At 40.8% G+C, this 20,678-nt stretch overlaps 3 protein-coding genes across 4 annotated transcripts in view; all 3 read left to right on the top strand.

The window, feature by feature from the left end:
• The window catches only part of nop2 (NOP2 nucleolar protein homolog (yeast)), a 30,784-nt gene extending 21,915 nt beyond the window's left edge, over nucleotides 1-8,869 (top strand). For both annotated transcript variants that reach the window (XM_084336985.1, XM_084336984.1), the window contains exons 8-16: nucleotides 886-975; nucleotides 1,271-1,358; nucleotides 1,522-1,662; nucleotides 2,224-2,363; nucleotides 2,455-2,544; nucleotides 2,742-2,864; nucleotides 7,232-7,329; nucleotides 7,425-7,561; nucleotides 7,997-8,869. In XM_084336985.1, coding sequence (XP_084193111.1) covers nucleotides 886-975; nucleotides 1,271-1,358; nucleotides 1,522-1,662; nucleotides 2,224-2,363; nucleotides 2,455-2,544; nucleotides 2,742-2,864; nucleotides 7,232-7,329; nucleotides 7,425-7,561; nucleotides 7,997-8,376 — 1,287 coding nt within the window. In that variant the 3' untranslated portion in view covers nucleotides 8,377-8,869. The remainder of the gene's footprint in view (nucleotides 1-885; nucleotides 976-1,270; nucleotides 1,359-1,521; nucleotides 1,663-2,223; nucleotides 2,364-2,454; nucleotides 2,545-2,741; nucleotides 2,865-7,231; nucleotides 7,330-7,424; nucleotides 7,562-7,996) is intronic.
• A 789-nt stretch (nucleotides 8,870-9,658) lies between these two features.
• Nucleotides 9,659-15,496, top strand: ing4 (inhibitor of growth family, member 4). Its single transcript, XM_084336263.1, has 8 exons — nucleotides 9,659-9,700; nucleotides 10,181-10,252; nucleotides 12,021-12,187; nucleotides 12,286-12,400; nucleotides 12,940-13,051; nucleotides 13,946-14,090; nucleotides 14,914-14,975; nucleotides 15,104-15,496. The coding sequence occupies exons 1-8, from the start codon at nucleotides 9,664-9,666 to the stop codon at nucleotides 15,141-15,143; spliced, it is 750 nt and encodes a 249-aa protein (XP_084192389.1). The 5' UTR covers nucleotides 9,659-9,663; the 3' UTR covers nucleotides 15,144-15,496.
• A 1,119-nt stretch (nucleotides 15,497-16,615) lies between these two features.
• The window catches only part of ncapd2 (non-SMC condensin I complex, subunit D2), a 122,713-nt gene continuing 118,650 nt past the window's right edge, over nucleotides 16,616-20,678 (top strand). The window contains exons 1-5 of the mRNA XM_084336989.1: nucleotides 16,616-16,709; nucleotides 17,273-17,392; nucleotides 17,493-17,568; nucleotides 19,308-19,366; nucleotides 19,475-19,650. Of these exons, the coding sequence (XP_084193115.1) occupies nucleotides 17,275-17,392; nucleotides 17,493-17,568; nucleotides 19,308-19,366; nucleotides 19,475-19,650 (429 nt within the window). The 5' untranslated portion in view covers nucleotides 16,616-16,709; nucleotides 17,273-17,274. The remainder of the gene's footprint in view (nucleotides 16,710-17,272; nucleotides 17,393-17,492; nucleotides 17,569-19,307; nucleotides 19,367-19,474; nucleotides 19,651-20,678) is intronic.

Here is a 20,678-nt window from a genome sequence, read left to right as displayed (position 1 = left end):
CTTTTCAGGCCAGGACCCAGAAAATAAGGCGTCAGAGAGCCGCGGCCCAATGCACATCGTCAGGCTTTTTTTTTTTTTTTGCCAGGCGACAGATTTTTTAAGCCAAATATCACTTCAATCCTATTAAGTTAGTTCAAGTTAGTTATTCATTTATATGTGCTATTTATGAGAGGGCTAACTTGTTGCAAAATAATAATGATAATAATAATAGCCTCATTAAAATACTATTGTTGCTTCGGTTGTTTTCAGCGTTTTATGTGCATAATCTGTTATTTAGTTTGAAATGTTCGTTGAAATAAGTAGATTTTTCGTTTTTGTTTATTTATTAAGTTAATATAAATCCATATAGTCACATTTTAGAATACAATATAATAGAATTTTAGAATACAACTAGAAACACTGTCCTGGCCTGCTTCTAAGTTCAGTGGCCTGACAATTTTTAATTTTTATTTAAAAAAAAAAAAAATCATCTCGCGGCCCTCCCGTGGCTGCTCGCGGCCCACCTTTGGGTCGCGACCCCGACTTTGGGAACCACTGGGACAACAATCTTGCAAAAAAAACATACAAAAGTAAACATAGAGATGTAAATATGGAGTACAGGCTTCTGTGGTCCCGGTGACTCGCTGGAGAAGACGGTCAATGAGGATAACATGGTCTATTGTATCGAAAGCTGCACTGAGGTCTAAGAGCATAAGGACAGCGCAGTCCCGGTTGTCTGTAGTGAGGAGCAGGTCATTGGTGACCTTAAGCAGGGCAGATTCTGTGCTGTGGTTGTCATGTTCCAGAGGGAGGCGGGACATGCTTGAAATTATATTTAAAGTTTATATTGCACAAGTAAGAAACGCTCTTAAATTACAGTTGTCTTTTATTGTTTCTTGATTACAGCTGATTGATTTCCTCGAGGCCAATGAAATCCAGAGACCCGTCACTATTCGGACCAACACATTGAAGACGAGGAGGAGGGACTTGGCACAGGTAACCACCACGACACCCTGAGCTTGACACCTACACAACACTAGCGCTTGTACACAACCTAGCTTCGTGTGTCAGACTTTTTTTTTTTAGGGATTTTATTTGAGCGTTTATCGCTTTTCATGGTCAAACATGACCGACAGATGAGGAGAGGAGGCGGGGAAGACAATGGAAGTCACCGGGAGCGGGAAACGAACCCGGGACGGCCGCTTCGTGACGCAGCGCGATACATGGTGTGCTACTAGAGCGCCACCGTGTGTCAGACTTGAGTGCTCCATGTGTATTTCCTGTCTTATAGGCGCTGATCAATCGAGGGGTGAATCTGGATCCTCTGGGCAAATGGTCCAAAGTGGGTCTGGTCATCTTCGACTCTTCAGTACCCATAGGTTAGTCTCAGTATTTTGATTTAATTCTATGTCTTGCATGTGTGTAGATGTGTAGATGTTTTGCCTACAAATAAGACCTCCTCCAAAGTATATTTGACCTCTTTGTACATTTTCTTTTAATGCTATGTTAGCTGTATTTTTACTCTACATGTTTCATCAACAGGTGCAACACCCGAGTACCTGGCTGGTCACTACATGCTGCAAGGGGCCTCCAGTTTCCTCCCTGTCATGGCTCTGTCTCCCCAGGAGGGCGAGTCGGTGTTGGACATGAGCTCAGCTCCTGGAGGCAAGACCACCTATATGGGTGAGTTGTGCTGTAGTGACACTCGCACTAGAAGTCACACATATCTGTGGTTCAAGAACGTAATGGCCAAACCACCGCTAGCAGTCATTCGATATAGAGAATTCATGCACCATAGGGTTCCCCCCGCTCATCACATTTCTGGAATTACATTTTTATGGCTGTATTCCCGGACAAGGAAAGTCAGGGATTTTCATAGATTTTCTGGGGAAGTCATGGGATTTGAGTCTTGCATGAATGAACACACTGAATGTATTTGCAACTATTTTCCACTCTGTGTTGTATGGTGGTTGTCAGCCATTCTGTCATTTCTATACGTTGTGTGGCCACTTTTCCACAGCAAGGCCAACTGTAGTGGAAACCAAACTGTTAATCCCTCCAGAGCTTTTAGAGCTGAAAAAACAACAATTGAAGTGCTCTGACGTAGAAAATCCCGGGAATTGTCAGGGGCTTGCGTAGGAACCCTGCTACGGTCTTAATATCTTCCCTTTAAATTTCAAACTTATGTCATAATGAGGAAATGCCTTGTATTGAATGCCAGATATGTATTGATCCCTCTTTTAGCTCAGCTGATGAAGAACACAGGGGTGATAGTGGCTAACGACGCCAGTGCTGATAGATTGAAGAGTGTGGTGGGGAACATCCACCGTCTGGGAGTCACCAACACTGTGGTGTGCAACTACGATGGCAGACGGTTCCCAACGGTAACGAGCCGTGTTCTGGCTAGTATTAGTATTATCTAGTATTTATTCACGACAGAGTGGTGTATAGCGTGCTGACATGTTTTGCTTACAGGTAATGGGTGGCTTCGACAGAGTGCTGCTTGATGCCCCATGTTCAGGCACGGGCATCATCTCTAAAGATCCAGCTGTGAAGTCCAGTAAGGTACGACACTGTTGACTAGACTAAAGTTTGCAGAATGTGACTTTCCATGTTCAGGGGGGACGTAGTCTGCAGTTTACTGTTACGTAGGGCTGTCGACGTATATTCTATATTCAAATTAGCATGTTTTAACATCCATTGGAGAGTTGAAGTTCATGTAATAACTGTCTAATACCACTTTCCTGTTGTCTTCCTGACAGGACGATTTAGACATCCAACGCTCTGCCCACCTGCAGAAGGAGCTGATCCTAGCCGCCATCGATTCTGTCAATGCCGATTCCCCTACCGGGGGATACCTGATCTACTGCACGTGTTCCATCATGGTATGTAGAAGTTAGGACTCCTTTTATACCAACGCAATTACCTGAATAACCCGTGCCAGCTGTCTGCGTAACTGGGTTGTCCTGTGTTGACTGTAAACCCGCAGTTGATATTCAACAGTTGGAGATCATCGCGATCCTTTGCCGTTGATAAAGATGCACCAGTGGGGTGTGTTTTTCATATGTACATTTTACAAGTTATCCTGTAAACAGCTGCGCAAGGATTTCATTTGGTGGCTGAGTAAATAAAATAAACTTGGCTATGAAAGAACAATGCACTGGGCATCAAGTCGCCTTGTAATTGTACACACTTCCACTTTTGATCATATTAAAATGTGACAACCACTTTTGTGGTGTGACAATTAAGGAAAGGACAATAAATTAAGGACAATTGATCATTCCCTGCTTTTACAAAAAAAATGGAACGGTATGGAATAAGAGGTGTCACTCATCATTGGTTAAGAAGTTATTTAGATAATGGGTTTCAATATGTAAATATTAATAATACAGAATCACATCATAGAAGAGTAACTTGTGGTGTTCCACAGGGTTCCGTATTGGGACCCAAGTTATTTATACTTTATTTAAATGATATTTTTACAGTATCGAATATTTTGAAAATTGTTACGTTTGCTGATGATACTAATTTACTTTGTCCAGGGGAGCACATAATTATTGAAAACAGTAGAAAGGGAATTGATAAAGTTAAAGAAATGGTTTGATAGGAATAAGTTGTCTCTTAACACTTTGGATGCCAGCCACGATAACATGTGTTAACAGCCCGCCCCCTGAATACCCAGCACGACAATTAGCATGAAATATTTTTTATTAGCGATCTGAATTCATATTTCATCAACCGAGTCTACCGTTGGGAAACCAGCCTTGTCAGGAGCGCCCCCTATTGTCTCCCAGATGGTAATGCACCCTTTTGGAGTGGACTCAATGAAAATGGATGAGAAAAAAAATCCGGAATCCACATTTTACTTCTCACGCATGTAACCGGAGATGATCCCAGTCATTGTGGACCATCAGAACAGCGTGTAATATGTCTTTACAGTATGTAGTGTTGGATCAATAAAAGGATAGATTTTTGGAATGGCGATCAGGAATTGGAATAATCTTTTTGGATACCATCTGATCTCAGGTAAGGAATCTATTTTACCAGTCTTAGGCCCTGTTTAGACGGAAACGCTAGCAGGTGAATCCGCAAAAATATTTTTTCGGATGTGCCTTTCGTTTATACGGAAACGCCGTTTTTACGGGGAGAAATCGCAAAAAAGTGAGACCACCTTCTTGGGTGGAATTCCTAGAAACGATAAACCTTTGCGCTATCATCTAAACTGTCAAACCGCATAAAACGATGACGAAAGGGTTGTCAAGGCTCTTGTCGCGCGTACTGCTTACATCACAGGCATGCGCCAGTAGCCTAGAAGCGTAAACAAAGCATGTCTGATTCTATCCATGGCGATCACCTGAAGGCTACATTGGCAGTACTTTTAAATACACAAGAATCTGTCCCGCGGCTATCACAACTATTAGTGACTGGACCCACTGTCTGTGAGTGACTCTGCTTTGGTCCAATCACATTCCCCACCCACAGTCTGCGAATCAGAGGCAGAGTAGGGCGGGTCTTCACAGCACGTCATGTGACATATGCACCAATCGTTTGACAGCGGGGCTCCGTCGTCTCGAGTCTTTACAGCCTCGTCTGCACGCAGAATTCCATCCCAAAACACTAGTCTAAACGCAACATTAAAAGTGAGACCGCAAGACGACTTTTGCGGTTTCTGTTCAGACTCTCTGTCTAAACATGGCCTTAATAATCAGACCTGTTTTCACGGAGATATAAGCTTTTCCCCTATGTTTGATATGGCTGTTTGGCTGTGCGGATCAGGAAATATATCAGAGCAGATATCGGATCGCCTATATAGCGTGCGTACGTACACATATACTATCGATAATCTAGCGTTTATTTGAAAACTATTCATAAATAGGCAGAAAAATTTGCGTTTGTGTATTCTAGAATATTCCGTTTATTATGGAATATTTTTATTTTCCTTGAAAACGAGGGCTTTTCAAGATGCTATAAAACGGAAATGAACCGATAAAAAAACAATCCGCTTCGACAATGTTGACTGGAAAATGAGTCATTGATAAGCGACGGGCAGATTAGACACATAGCCATAATTTAAAACATAGATTAGGCGATATTAACCCTTTAATCGCCAATGACGTGTTAAGACGTCATTCCTCGCCATGCGTAATCTGCCAATGACGTTTTACGACGTCATCGAGATCAATATTTCAAAAATCTCTCATGGCATTCATATTTCACCGACGGATCATTGACGGGTGCTGGGGATCTCCACTCAACTCTCCAACGGTTCAATATCGCCACCTGGTGGCCGATCGCCGAAGTGGGGCCGGAAGTGCTTGGTGTCCCCCCTATTCCGTCCGCCACTCGCTATCGCTCCCGGGACTCCATCTCGACACACTGGATAATCGATCCGTTGCCATAACTCAATAAACAATGTTATTTGGACGTATATAGTATTATAAAACCTGGAAATGGTTAATCTAGATCAACATCCCATAATAGCGATCTTTTTGCTCCACGCTGATCACCCAACGGTAAGAGGAAGCTGCGGTGAGTTTCAGCATTTTTGATTATTATTATCCATACAAACTGCTATGATCAATATATCACCCATACTACATGATTCATTTAACGTCGGTCATTGCATTATAAACGACCCCCCCCCCTACCCCCTCCGGTCACCAGCAGATGACGAGTCATGACGTTTAGGACCCTGTACAATTGACATTTTTAATCTGGCGTCAATCGCTATCAAACTGCATTTGATGATGTAATATATGCATAAATGGCTAACTCACGTTCTATGAAATACTGCAGAAAACGATAAAAGCATATTTATACTCTAGACCGTATTTTTGTATGAATATGTGAATGAAAAAGTAAAACGTTCCTACACACTGAACGATAGCTAATCGATGTTGAATGGGCCATAGTAATGTCAATTTAGCAATATAATTAAAAAAGTTATAGCCCTGCAAAGTAGGTGAACATCTCCATAGACCAAATAGAGCTGGCAGACTGGCTACGAGGATGGATATGAGCGTGGCAGAGAAAGGGTTAACGCTAAGTGGATGCTGGGCATTCAAGCACTAAATCGTGCGCCCCCTGCTGGGCACTGAAAGTGTTAATGAAAACAAAACAAAATGTATGGTATTTGGTGGTGTTCCTAACGACTGTGAAATTAAACTGAATTTAAATGGAACCGAAATTGAAAGAGTATATGAAACAAAATTCTTAGGTGTGATTATAGATGTTGGAAGCCACATATACAATATATCAAAGGTTGTATTTTTCACTTGTGGTGCCATACATGTCATATTGTATTGACTTCTGGGGGAATGTTTATAAAACAAATATAGATCCTATTATTAAACTACAGAAAAGAGCTATTAGAATAATAAATAAAGCTAGTTACCTTGAATCGACAAATCCATTATTCATAAAGTCCTGCACATTAAAATGTGTAGATATGGTTTACATAAAAACCTTGGAGATCATTTTTCATGCTAAGAGTAAGAACCTACCAGCTTGTATTCAATGTCTCTTTCAACCAAGAGAAGGAAAGTATAATTTAAGAGGGTTGTGTATTCTTAAAACATATAAAAAGGTAAGAACTAATGTAAAAGCTAGATGTGTTTCAATTTTGGGAGTTAAATTGTGGAATAGTCTTAGTGATGGGTTGAAGTTGTGTACTTCTCAGGGGAGATTTAAAAAGACCCTGAAGGATAAAATAATTCAGGAGTACAGTTTTGAGTAAAACATCAAACATTTATTTTTCTCTTTTCTTTTTCTTTCAAAGAAAAAGAAGAGAAATTATATCTTGCAGCATATTTTAAGTTTTTCTTTCTTATATTAAAGTATATTTAGTTTTTAAGAATTGTAAAGGATAGGCAAAAATAAGCATGTGCTTCAGCCTATTCCTTTTTTCAGTCATTGAGTTTGGATTTTGTGTGTGAGCTTACTTTCAATATGTACATTTGTGATTTTTTTCTTTTCCTTTTGATAGTCCACACGTGTATTTTTGATTTATCTGTAAACAAAGACCGAAAATAAACTATTCATCATCATCATCAAAGGCATTTTGGAACCACCAGTGTTTGTGGCTCTGTGTGAATTGCACCTCAGCACCAGGACATGGGTCAATAACCAGCGTTTAACCGAGGTTGTTTGTGTAAACAAGGTATTGGAGTTAGTAGTTTGGCAGATGTTTTGATTGGGAACTGGAGTAACTTCACAGCATGACTGAAACTGTGACCAAACTGTTTCCCACTAGGTGGATGAGAACGAGTGGGTGGTGGACTACGCTCTGAAGAAAAGAAACGTCAAACTAGTTCCTACTGGACTGGACTTTGGCAAAGAGGGCTTCACCAGGTAAACGAGTAGGGCTGACCAGAATGCTTCCAGGTATGCTTTGCTACTTTGCTTAAAGCAGACCCTCTCACTCTTCAATGCTCTCATCCATTTAGGTTCAAAGAACGCAGATTCCATCCGTCTCTCCGTCTCACTCGACGATTCTACCCTCATTCTCACAACATGGATGGCTTTTTTGTGGCCAAGCTGAAGAAGTTCTCAAACACGATCCCAACTACAACAGCAGGAAAAGGTAACCTCTTGTCCAGTTTCATCATGGTAGAGTCCTGTTTTAAAAGGGAGCATCACTCTATTTTAGAATCCCGCATGTTGATGGTAACAGTGGTGGCAGCCAGGGGAATCTTCTGGAAATTGGTGTGTATTGTCCGATCCAGAATCTACAAGACTACTGTAGAATAAAGCTTGTGTATAAAAACATTCTCTAGGTTCATAAAATCATTCTCCCATCCATTGTCTGTGGAACAGTTCAGATTTTGTACCTGATATAATCGCACATTTGTGATGATTATCTAGTTTTATGGCTCCAGGAAGGTTCCCCTTCATGTTTACTAATACTGTATATGTTGTCATAGACCACAGGAATAACATTGCATGCATTGTTAAATTGATTGCTGTGTTCCCCTGTAAGAAGAACTCATCCCAATACTCTTTTCTTCTGCCACTATAGAAGAGGACGCTGAGACTTCTGAAGCACTAGAAGTCATGGACACTCTTGAGGAGAAACCATCCAAATCTGGGCCAATGGACAAGTCCAAGACGACTGTCCCTGGCAAGGCCCAAACCAATGGAACCGCAGCCAAGACAGTGACAAACGTCCAGAAAAAAGGCAAGAAGGACCTCCCCAGTGGACCGAAAAAGGCAAAGATTGCCAAGATGGATGGAGGGACTGGGAAAGGGACGCAGGGCAAGGCAGCAGGGGAGGCCACAGCGTTAGGCTCAGGGGGAAAGGGTGATAAAAAGAGGACGCCCATAAAGAAGAAGACCAGATTAGGAAAGAATAAATTCAGAAAGCTGAAGAAATTGCTGCAACAGGAGGAGGTACAATGAACAACATGTAAACATAATGTTCATTTCTAGATGATGTAAGAGCTTCCCAGAGCTCAGTGACCTGTAGGTCCATACAGTACCCGCGCGGCCGCGCCCCTTCTGTTCTGCTGGGGTAGGTTGTTTTTTTCTTTTGGATCTGTGTGCTTCAGGTTGAGTTCAGAAGAGCCAAACTGGAAGAAACTCTTTCAAAAAAAAATTACGGATCTTGTTTAGACCAAGCTGGAGCACAGTTTTTGCCTTTTCATATCAGCCATATTTTCAGATTGAAGTGAAGGCTGAACATGTACAGAGAAACAGAACTGGTCTCCTCACTAGTAGGTTCTCAGCATGTGGTGAAAGGGCCGCTGTTCGTTCCTTTTTTTATCTGTATGCTTCTAGTTTGATTTAGTTTGGATCAAATGACAACACAATGAAATGTTATAAATGGCATATATAATGGATGTTGTACATTGCATAAATCATTTGTAAGGTATAATAAATGGTTTCTAATTTGTTTTGTCATCCCCTTTCTTTAGTGTTATTGTTGTATGATGTGGGGAGAGTATAAAGAGAAGATAAAAGGACTGTATAATCCGGGGGGGTCTTACCTTTTGAGGAATTCTGTATGATGTTTTAATGTCCAATGCTACTGTAAACTATATAAGATTACTATATCATACTGACTTATTTTGATAGCTAAAAACACTACCTCTAATCTTGCCCCATTCCCCTTCACTGATGACTGATGGACATGATTTCTCAAGTAAGATTTTGCCAAATAAAGCGACCCTAGTCTGCAAGTGTTTTATATCCTATGCAATGCAGCAGTAACTCAGCTTCTCATAACCTTTTGTCAGGCCACCTTAAGGAAATTATGCATTCACTTCTTAAACTTGCCTTTATCCAAAAGCAAAATAGCTTCACTTCAAAGTATTTAAAATGATGTATATCTTTCAGGAGAACTCCTTAGACAAAGATTCTACATTGATCACAACAGCTTTATATTCTGTGATGGAAGAAATAGAAACTACAGATCACTTATTTTTCTTTGGTCGTCATAGGCATAGTAATACTTTCTGGTATGAAGTTGTAATTGTGTTTACATTGTGTGCTACGTTTTCTAAAGAGCCTACTACTGATGTATCACTTGCCATATATTGTAAATATAGTCGTAGAAATTACAGAAGTAAACATGTTACGAGATTTATATTTTTAATAATAAAATAAATTACGCGATAACGTGTATGGAGATAGCCAATCAGAGATCTTCCTTCTCAACCGGAAGTTGTGTTGTTTACATTTTCCAAGATGGCGGCGGGAATGTATTTGGAGCATTATTTGGATAGTAAGTTATTTCTCCGCTTGTTGTGTTACTGGCTACATGCAAATGCCCATTAAATTGACATTTTATTTCTGTATTTGTATGTTGATTTATTTGTTAACCCACGTAAATCGCAAGGTTAATGCTTCCATGTTAAATTCTAACCAACGGGTTTGAGCTCCGTCTATTCGCTGGAGTAACGCATTGTAGCTTGTGTGCACTGTCACTGCAACATTAGCTAGCGAAAAGGTTAACATTTACAAATAGTTACACATTGGTAACCTTATAGTACAGTCATGCATTGACTGACGTTAGTTAACAAGCAATGTTCTATAGTCTTGTCCTTTCCAGTTGCTTGCTGCTAGAGTGGGGTTTTGCTGTGAACACATCATGCTAATTGTAAACGTAGAGAATAGCCAGCAGTTATTGTTCGCCAGCTTCCTTGTTATGCACTCAAATAAACGCAACTTAAATGAATGATTATCCTTCCCTTCATCACACCAGGCATAGAGAACCTGCCGTTTGAACTGCAGAGAAACTTCAATTTGATGAGGGATCTAGATCAACGCACAGAGGGTGAGGATAATGGGGATTTTAACTTTTGTCTGCACATTGTGTCTACCCAAGAACCCTTTGCCTTTTTGAATAATGTAACTTCTAGGAATGGGGCAGAGCCCCGAATGACTGATAGCTTGCCATTTAGTATACATTGTTGTGCATAGAACAACGTCTGTCATTTTGAACACAAGAGGGTTCAATGTACACTGGCGTATCGGTACTAGTATAGCAGCTTCATCTGTCCTAGTGACTAGTGTTCCTATCAAAGGTCCTTGAAAAGGCTATTCTCTCTCAGCTGTCTCCCTACCTGCACTTGAATAACATCCTGGACACATTTCAGTCAGGTTTCAGAGCCAACCACAGCACAGAAGCTGCCCTGCTTAAGGTCACCAATGACCTGCTCCTCACTACAGACAGCCGGGACTGCGCTGTCCTTATGCTCTTAGACCTCAGTGCAGCTTTCGATACAATAGACCATGTTATCCTCATTGACCGTCTTCACCAGGCAGTTGGTGTCAGTGGCACAGCCCTGTCATGGTTCACCTCCTACCTCAGTGATGGAAGCTTCTCCGTTAACATCGGAAACTGCTCCTCCCCCTCTGCCTCTCTCTCTTGCGGGGTTCCACAAGGCTCCATCCTTGGCCCTATCCTATTCTCCCTATACATGCTGCCCCTTGGTCTGATAATTAAAAAACACAACATCTCTTTCCATTTTTATGCTGACGACACTCGGGTCTATCTCCCCATGAAACCCAACAATATAAACAATCTTGACAGTCTTCCTTCCTGCCTAGACGACATCAAATGCTGGATGGCACACAATTTTCTACAGATCAATCACTCAAAATGTGAAATCCTCCTTTTCGGCCCTCCAAACCAAACCAATGTCATTGCCAGCAGCCTGGGTAACCTGTCTCCCCTAGTCAAGCCCTTTGTTAAAAACCTGGGCGTGCTCTTTGACCCCGAGTTTTCCTTCAATAGGCAGGTAAACTCTGTGGTGAAGGGGTGCTTTTTCCAGCTCCGGTCCATAGCCAAGATCAAGGCCATTCTCTCCCCCTCAGACCTGGAAAGAGTAATTCACGCCTTCATATCCTCACGCTTAGACTACTGTAACTCCCTGTACCTGGGGCTAAATAAATCCACCATAGCCCGTCTACAACTCCCCAAAAACGCTGCCGCTAGACTGCTCACAGGTACCTGGAAGAGAGCTCACATCACCCCTGTACTTGCCTCCCTCCACTGGCTCCCGGTGCGCTTTAGAATAGACTTCAAGGTCCTCTTAATGGTTTATAAAGCCCTAAATGGTAAAGCCCCTGCTTACCTAGCAGACCTCCTCACCCCCTATACCAACGCCAGGGCCCTCAGATCGGCTGATAAGGGTCTCCTAACCACTCGTAGGTCTAACTTCAAGTCTAGGGGGGGGACATGCTTTTGCGGTCGCAGCCCCTGACCTCTGGAACAGCATCCCCATGTCCATCAAATCTGCCCCCTCCATCGAGTCTTTTAAATCAAAACTCAAAACCCACCTATATCGCCTGGCCTTCCCTGACTCACTTTGACTCTTGCCGTACTTGTTGACGTGTTGTTCTGTTTTTCCTTTGTCTATCCGTTGATTTTATTTTATTTTTCTGTTTATTTTATACTTTTCTTTGTACTTAGCTTAGCTATGTGAAGCACTTTGGTTGACAAGCGTCATGTTTAAACGTGCTATACAAATAAATTTGATTGATTGATTGATTGATTGTGTAGTTATTGGCAATGGTTTCTTTCCTTCACCGTTCTGCAGATCTTAAGGGGCAGATAGACTCTCTGGCTAAAGAGTACACATCCAACGCCAGGACCCTCTCCTCTGAGCAGAAGCTGTCCATATTGAGGCAGATTCAGCAGTCATACACTAAATGCAAGGAGTTTGGAGATGACAAAGTGCAACTGGCAATGCAGACCTATGAGATGGTTAGTACTGATAAAACGGTTTGTGGGTGATATTGTGCAGAATTATCATGCCTCACTAGTGTGTCCCCACTAGGTTCTGATGGACTGTGTTTCCGCAGGTCGACAAGCACATCAGGCGCCTTGATACAGACCTGGCCCGTTTTGAGGCTGACTTGAAGGAGAAGCAAATTGAAAGCACGGATTATGATTCCACTTCCAGTAAGGGAAAGAAAAGTATGTATCTTCCATTTTGTATGATGACATTCTTTGTCTTGCAATGATGGCTATTATGGTAGCTGAATGTGAATTATCTGTGATACTTTAGTTACGTAGACACACACACAGATTTTGATCAGTGCAGTGTCAGATTTCCAAATTCTTATTGATGCATTCGTTTTAAGACCCTAGTTATAAGTTTGTTATAAGAGTTTTGAATAGCTCAAACATGAATTAGAGCCTGTTATAATTCATTATAGATGTTTACCTTAATACATTTATAGACATAATGCTGTGAACTAATGGTGTGGTGTATGCTTTTGATCCTATAATAATTTATTGCAGACTGAATAAGTCTCATCACAATTGTATGCCAATTACACTTGCACTAAATATTAAATTTAATTTAACCATAGTCCGAAGTTTTTTATTTTACGATGTAGTGAAATCTTTGTAAGTAATCAGAATTTAACCATTGTGGATTGAATGGTTACACCCATACACATAGCATGGTCATGAAATACATTTGAAATGGCTGGTTGATTTCCCCCTCTCAGGTGACTCCAGGCAGAAGGAGAAGAAGGCAGCTAAAACCAGGTCTAAAGTGAAGAGTTCAGATGAAGATGGAAGTCCTAAGAGTGCGCAGAAGAAAGTCAAACTCCTCCAACCGTACGTTTCATTATGTGTCCTTCATGAACATACTTTCCAGTTTGCCTTGTGTTCGCTTTGTATGTTTGTGGTTTATATCTTAACACTAAAGGACGGGTTCACTTTTCTTTTTTTTACCTAGGCCCTATTTAAACATTGTCTGGCATGGTGTGTTGACTAGTACAGGCCATAATTTCACTGATTGCTTTAGTATTGAGAAACTTAGCACTGTGCTGCATCCTCTCACCAGACTCCAATCCAATGGGGCAAGTTTAACCTTCAGAAACCACAATATATGTCCTTTTCCAAAATGGGTAACTCGCAGTATAATCAGATGTGTCTTCATATGTTCTACTGAAGAAGTGGTTGCAAACTGTACATTGTAATCGAGTTTAATTGTATGCAGTTATGCGTGTAACTAGGTAGCTTAGATAGCACAACGCCTATGAAACTCATTATAATGTTTGATAAAATGTTCGTTTAACTTTTTAAAAGGTACTGTACATGTTTTTTTGTTAAAATAATATCTCTACATTCTGACAGCCATCACTGATATAGAGTGTTTGGTCAGTAACATGAGTCTCCCAGTCCCTCTGCCTTGCAGTAAACACAAAATACATGTTTTGTTATCCCGTTCCCACTTTATCCAATCAGAAGAGGGAAGTGTAAAAAATGGTCTGAAATAAAAACTAATTTTAAGCAAATATACTGTATGCTTGAAACAAGTGAATGAATCTGCCGGTGCAGTAAGCAAATTGGTCTTGGCAAGATTTCTTGAAATAAGTAAAAATATCTAGGGTTTGCTCTCTTGATTGGATAAAGTGGGAATACATGTATTTTTTTTAACAACAGAAAAAACCCACCTTTTTAAAAATGTACACGGATTACATACTCAGACTTTGATTATCTTATCAGAGGGGAGTTCAACACCCCTACCACCAACTTTGGGAATGTGCACCCCTCTGACGTGCTGGACATGCCGGTTGACCCCAACGAGCCCACCTACTGCCTGTGTCATCAGGTGTCCTACGGCGAGATGATTGGCTGTGATAACACTGACGTGAGTGTCAACTGAAAAGTATTTTCTTAAGTTTCAGTCAGCTGAGGGACGTGCAATTACATTATTTTTAAAAAGCGGTTATTGTGATGAAGTTGGCCACGATATTCATTTTACATCGCCCCCCAACCATTTTCCTGAGCATAGCTTCCTTTTTTAGATTTTAGTTTGTGTTGTTAAACTTTTCTTTTAAATGCAGACATTATGGTGATAAGCCATAGAATTATATTGAAGAAATCTACCCAGAATTTATCTCATGCTTGTCTCTCTCTCTCTCTGCACGTGTACTTCCTTGTTCACATTCAGAAACTCACTGATTTCCGCCTTTCTGGTCCAACACACGCATTGATTTATTTGATAAGAGGCTACCTTTTCTCCAACGCGACCAGGAGATAGATTTAAGCAGCTAGGTTTTTATCACCAATGCCATACCGGTATGTTCGCTCCACCAGAAGATGGATTTAAGCTATGTTTATTGCTATACCGGTATGTTAGCTCGACCAGGAGATGGATTTAAGCTAGGTTTATTGCTATAACGGTATGTTAGCTCGACCAGGAGATGGATTTAAGCTAGGTTTATTGCTATAACGGTATGTTAGCTCCACCAGGAGATGGATTTAAGCAGCTAGGTTTATTGCTATAACGGTATGTTAGCTCGACCAGAAGATGGATTTAAGCAGCTAGGATTATTACTATACAGCTATGGTCCTGGAGGTTTTGGGCCACAACAGCCAACCCTAAATAGTCTGTAAGACCACTTAGTGGTTATTTATTTATTGGTGGTTTCAAGTTTTTTTCAATCTAATTTTGTGTTGGTTTTTTCCAGTGTTCCATCGAGTGGTTCCATTTTGCATGCGTGGGCCTGACGACCAAACCGAGAGGGAAATGGTAAGTAGTTCAGTCACTGAACATTTAAGAGAGGATTTACAATCTTAGCTACTGTCGCTTAGGCAATGAAAGTCTTCTGGATTTGATCAGATCCTTCTGTATTTAATTGTTCCATTCATGCCGTGTAGGTATTGCCCGCGCTGCTCTCAAGACAGAAAGAGAAAATAAAGACACTTGGAAACCTGGATTCCTGGAACAAAAGACGGGACACACATCAGATAGACAGAGAGTGGGAAGAATAGTATTTTCTACATTAGGTATTGGTATTACTTTCCCCCCCTATCTTCCTTAACATTTGGTGCTGTTTTGATTCACTCATTTGATTGCCTTGGTCTGATGCGGTGTGTGAAGGAGACTAGGTTACAAACATATTTAAATATTGCTTTTCTTTTTAAATTGTTGATATTGATTTTTATTTTATTTTCTTTCTTTTAGTTAGTTACATTTGGTGCTTTTATTGTGACTTTTTTTTTTTTTACTTTGTTTTGTAATTGAACAATAAACACTACAATTGCCCCTAAGGATTTGACAGTTCTAGTGTCCTTGCTACTGTGTACATGTATAAGACTACAAACTTGGGAGTATAGTTTTTCCTGAAAACATTTGGCCAATGCTGGATAACTATGCTTTGTTGGATAACATTAGTTTATAATGTGCTTAGTCTTAGAACACTAGATTTATTTAGGAAGCATAGAGGCAAGGGTAAAAAAAAAAAAAAAAGACCAATGCTGTGTCTTGGACAGTATTAGTATTTGTTTTTCTGTGGTAGTAGGTTAAATTATTTCTTTTCAACGTTTGATTAAACTGGCTCATAAAAACGTGTTTCATGACAAAGCCATTTCTGTAGCTGAAACATTGGTACGGTTGAAATTGTGTTTTCAATTATTTGAATACAGCTACTACCTCAAAAACAATGCCTGTGTCGTCTTTTGTAACTTTGCTTGTGTTTTGTTTCTGGCAGTGCAGTCAGAAGCACAGCAGCACCTTTCAGCACAACCTCAGTACAGTGCGTGTGAATGTGGAGGTCCTTGGATGAAAGCGCTATTAAAAAAAAAAGCAGCCATTTACCATTCCTCTGTGCGTTCACAATCTGGCTGCATGTTAGCCTAGCTTAGCACAATGAATGGAAGCGGACATGGCCGTATGGTAGTGTAAGGGCAATGGCAGCAAAGTGTGGAAAAGAGATCTCGAGCAGGCAGTGTTTTTTCCCCATTCAACTAAAAGAGAAAAAGACATGGTATCATAAATGGGAATAGTGAAGATTAAATGGAACAGACTGAATAGACGACTGAGGAGTGAACTGTTTGGTGGGAAAACCAAAAGGATGGAAAGTGTAAGGAATGTGGAGTGATGGAGGAAATGATCATCTAGCTGGAACTTGGAAGTAGTGGCCATGTTGTGGTGGAGACATATTATTTATTATTTTTTGTTAGAGGACAACAATCATTAATAAAGCGAAACTGACATGAGTGTAAATTATACATAGTGTAATTATGGCTATCTGATGATATCGGTGAATGGTGCCTATTGAGGAGCAGTACTCATCTCCAGCCGGAGAGGCAGCAATGCGCCAGAAGCGCATAGTCCATACTAGAAGAAGAAGGCTTGGCGCGTTGTAGAAATGATTCAAACCCTGTCCCTTAGAACCGTTTGGAGACAGTGGGGTGGAGGAGCAGAGCAGAGCATTGTTTTAATTTGTTCTAATTGTGGCGACTAGGACTGCAACTAACTCTGGTGAGTATCAGCTTCTTCATTTGTAGTTACTGTTAACAATACACGATAACATATCTGGTCCAAAAGACACCGTCAACTATTTGGATTGTATAATGCTAACGTTAGCCTAATGCTAGCGTTACATTGGAATGATCAAGCGAATTAATAACAAGACATGAGCTAGCTTGGCTAATGTTAGGTTAGCCAATTGCTTTCTATTCACTACACAACTGAACAAAACTTAAGTTAGCAATACAAGCTATCAACTGTTTTATGTAACTGTTCTACGATACGTTACGTTTACCACTAACGTTAGCTAGTTACTAGCCAAGATGATTTCTAGCCCCTAACTGCGGCTACAGCTGTCTCAGTTGGGGGCTAACTAGCTACGTTAATGTTAACCGGCTAAGTTAAACAAGTTGAATAGGTAAACTTACCAAAGTCATCTAGCCTTGTCCAGGGACAACGATGGAAATAAGTCTGGGCTTTTCGTTTCTATCCCTGACGAAGCAAATACTCATGTGATCTGTATGTTTGTTGTCTAAATAAAACCTACCTACCTACCTGCCTCTTTATACCCACAGGGATGTCGTGGGACTTTTTTGTGCCTGCATTCGTGGGTGACCTGGTGAAGACGGGGGGTATTAACCAGTATGTTGTCCAGGATGTGGTCTCACCGAAACAGCTGCCTCCTTACCTCAACAGTAAGTACAGAGCCACCTAGACTGAGAGGTGTATTTAGTGTTTTAGCTATTAAAAAAAATTTAACTCCTATTTCTTATCTCCTTTCTCTCCACACGCAAGGTTTCAAAGCTGCATTGAGAAGTCAAGGACCTTTATGTATCTTGGAACACTTTGACACAGGTTATAGCGTGCTACAGTAAGTATTGATTGTGTTCTGTTAGCCGGCTGCTACTGTTGAATCAATCAAGTGCTACACATGCCAGCTGCTGATGTGTCCTGCAAATAGATTGGATTCAAATGTATTATCGTACAGCACACAAGTACAGTACAACGAAAATAATTTGGCATCTAACCTGCATGCAAGGTAACGGTAAAGTGCATAACATAATATACAGTGTAACAACTGATTAATTGGAATATACTGGTATATAGGGCTGCCTGCAACTAATGACTAATTTGGTAGTCGACTAATCTGTCTTATTTTTTCGATTAGTCGACTAATCGAAAACCAATTACGTAAAAAAAAATAAAAGGATATATATATATATTTTTTTAACTACCTATCTTTGTGAAAGTGGCTTCTCAGCTCTGGTCCAGCTGAAGACAGAGCAGAGGAACAGATTGGACATTGAGCATGACCTCAGAGTTGCTTGTCTACCATCACCCCAGACTTTGAGACTCTTGTCAGGACCAAACAACAACATCATAACATGATGATCCCATAGCAAATTAAAATAATGACTCATGAAACATTTGAATTTGGATCTTAAGCCACTTTAAATGAAAATGTATTTGAAGAACAATACAGCAATCACTCATAAAAAGATAAATAAATTAAATAATACAAATTAAAGTGGAAGTGTACTTTAAATAACTAAAAAAATAATAATAAAAAAGAAAAATAACTAGCAGCATCTGCCCCCAGCACCGCGGCTGATGGGGCTGTAACTTGGACCAGGAGGGTGACGTGGAACAGCTGTAAGGGGAGAGGGGGATGAGTCAGATCAGACAGACTTCTAGGTCTTTTGTTTGCTGTGTGTGAGAGGAGTCCGTGTGTACTGTGTAATTTGTGTGTGTGTCTTACTCTGATCGCTGTGTGTGAGTGAGAGGAGTGTGAATGTGTGTGTGTCTTACTCTGATCGCTGTGAGTGAGAGGAGTGTGTCTTACTCTGATCGCTGTGTGAGTGAGAGGTGTGTACTGTGTAATTTGTATGTGTGTGTGTCTTACTCTGATCGCTGTGTGTGAGTGAGAGGAGTGTGAATGTGTGTGTCTTACTCTGATTGCTGTGTGAGAGCTGAGAGGAGTGTGAATGTGTGTGTGTCTTACTCTGATCGCTGTGTGTGAGTGAGAGGAGTGTGTATGTGTGTCTGTCTTACTCTGATCGCTGTGTGTGAGTGTGTATGTGTGTGTCTTACTCCGATCGCTGTGTGTGAGTGAGAGGAGTGCGTGTGTAATGTATTGTGTGTGTAGTCTGATCATCATCTCCTGCAGGGGAACAATGTTTTCAATGTCCAAAATTTGCTATGGGATCATCATGTTATGATGTTGTCTGGAACCCTGAGAAGCCACTCTCACAAAGATAGATATTGCACACATTTTTTTTAATAATTTTTATTTTATTTTTTATTTTTTAATGACTACCGGTAATCGACGCAACAATTTCTCGTCGACGATTTTTTATAATCGACGTCGTCGATTATGTCGACTAATCGTTGCAGCCCTACTGGTATATAACGAAGCCACTGAGTAAATATTTCCAATCTGATGTATGTACAATGGTATAAGTATGAATACACTATGATGGTTGGTAAGCCATACTGGCTAGTGGTATAACTTAATAAGAGTAGTGTGCACAATGTACAGAGTGGGCATGTAATCGGCTATATATATATATATATATGCGTGTGTGTTTAGCCACGTATGTTGTCTTTTAGGCATTGCAATGCATTGGACTTGAAGGTGAAAGAAGACATTTTGGACTTGCTTAGACAAGGTGAGCGATTTTTATCGTTTGTGAAGATTGCATTTAGGAGGAAGCCAGCTCTATTGGGGAAGTGCACTGTGCTTGACATTGGTCTTATTGTATCGTCCGTCTCTGCAGTGGTGAGCGGCCTGTCTGTTTCCCTACCCGCACTCCTCATGTCCACCTCCTTCTCTTCTGCGGACCGCAAGGAACAGCTGAACGCCGTTAAGATGAGCGTTTTCCTTCTCTGCAAACTCACTGAGAGCCTTGAGGGTGACTCCTACAGACAGAGTATTGTCACTGCACCAAGCAAGGTATGGTTACTAGTGTGGATGCACCACTGATATTGTGGTCACTACTGAGAACAATGCTGCGTTCCTTCACTCAGGAGATTTAGGGTCAATAGTTCATTCTGCCTTAAAAGGTGCATCAAACGACTGTCAAGCAGACAATAAATATGATGTAGTAATGTTAGAAGATGGAGATCTCAAAAAGCCGCCTTAAAAATCAGAAATGCTTGATGCGGTCTGCAAAGTGGCCCCTTCCTCGAGATGGACAGAAATAGCTTTATTTTTATAAAAACAGGATTTGGTCTTAAAAGTATTTCCAAAAATGAGTTTTAAAAATAGGGGTTGTCTACTTGTCTTATATTTGGACCAATACGGTAATCCATTTCTCTCCAGTAGCATACTTCTTCATGTGTCAAAATGCAGAAAATCCCATTACTTTGGTTTCTGATGTTACACATGATTCTTGGTGGATTTTTAGTATTGAAGGAATAAAAAAAAAAAAAAAAAAGCCTGGTATCGGCTCACTATTCCACCTGCATCCCTAGTTACTAGAAGATGAGTGTAATAAATGCATTACACACATTGGGTATGAGGCACAATAGACTGTAATGTTATTCCCATAGTCCACTGATTTCAATGCCCAGTGATGATATCATGGCAAGTATGAGCCAGTTAGGCCCAGAGGTCGTGCGCTCCAGCCTCCTGGTTGGTGGGTAATCTTGGCAGTGTGGTGGAGTTGTGCTACTCTGCTGTAAGGGCCCACCCACAGTTAACTAGTGGCCTCCCTCACCCTCTGCCCTACCCAAAGAAATGGGAAAGGACAGGCAGGAGGCTGCGGACAGTGTGGGTGTGTTTTAGATTTTGTTTGTTGTTTGTATGAATGTATATGTATCGGGTGGTTGGAAGCCATGTCTCTTGAGTTGAGGGTTCTTTGGTTATGAACTTTTTCTTTGGTAATCTGAGGGCATTCGGACAACTCTAATAACTAGGGGACTTGAGATTCATCTTTGAGTAACTGGTTTATGGTTCTTGTGCAGGCTGGGTGACTTGAG

This window comes from Notolepis coatsorum, assembly GCF_963971535.1.
Source record: "Notolepis coatsorum genome assembly, chromosome: 19".
Taxonomy (NCBI): Eukaryota; Metazoa; Chordata; class Actinopteri; order Aulopiformes; family Paralepididae; genus Notolepis; species Notolepis coatsorum.
The sequence above is the reverse complement of the archived record's forward strand: the minus strand, read 5'-3'. Positions and strand labels throughout refer to the sequence as shown.

What these genes read in the sequence shown, in the direction of transcription:
- ing4 (XM_084336263.1), top strand. Translation starts at nt 9,664, where the DNA reads ATGGCGGCGGGAATGTATTTGGAGCATTATTTGGATA. An exon ending in TTGGCTGTGATAACACTGAC is followed by an intron (nt 14,091 to 14,913) that starts GTGAGTGTCAAC and finishes GGTTTTTTCCAG; the next exon opens with TGTTCCATCGAGTGGTTCCA. An exon ending in ACCAAACCGAGAGGGAAATG is followed by an intron (nt 14,976 to 15,103) that starts GTAAGTAGTTCA and finishes CATGCCGTGTAG; the next exon opens with GTATTGCCCGCGCTGCTCTC.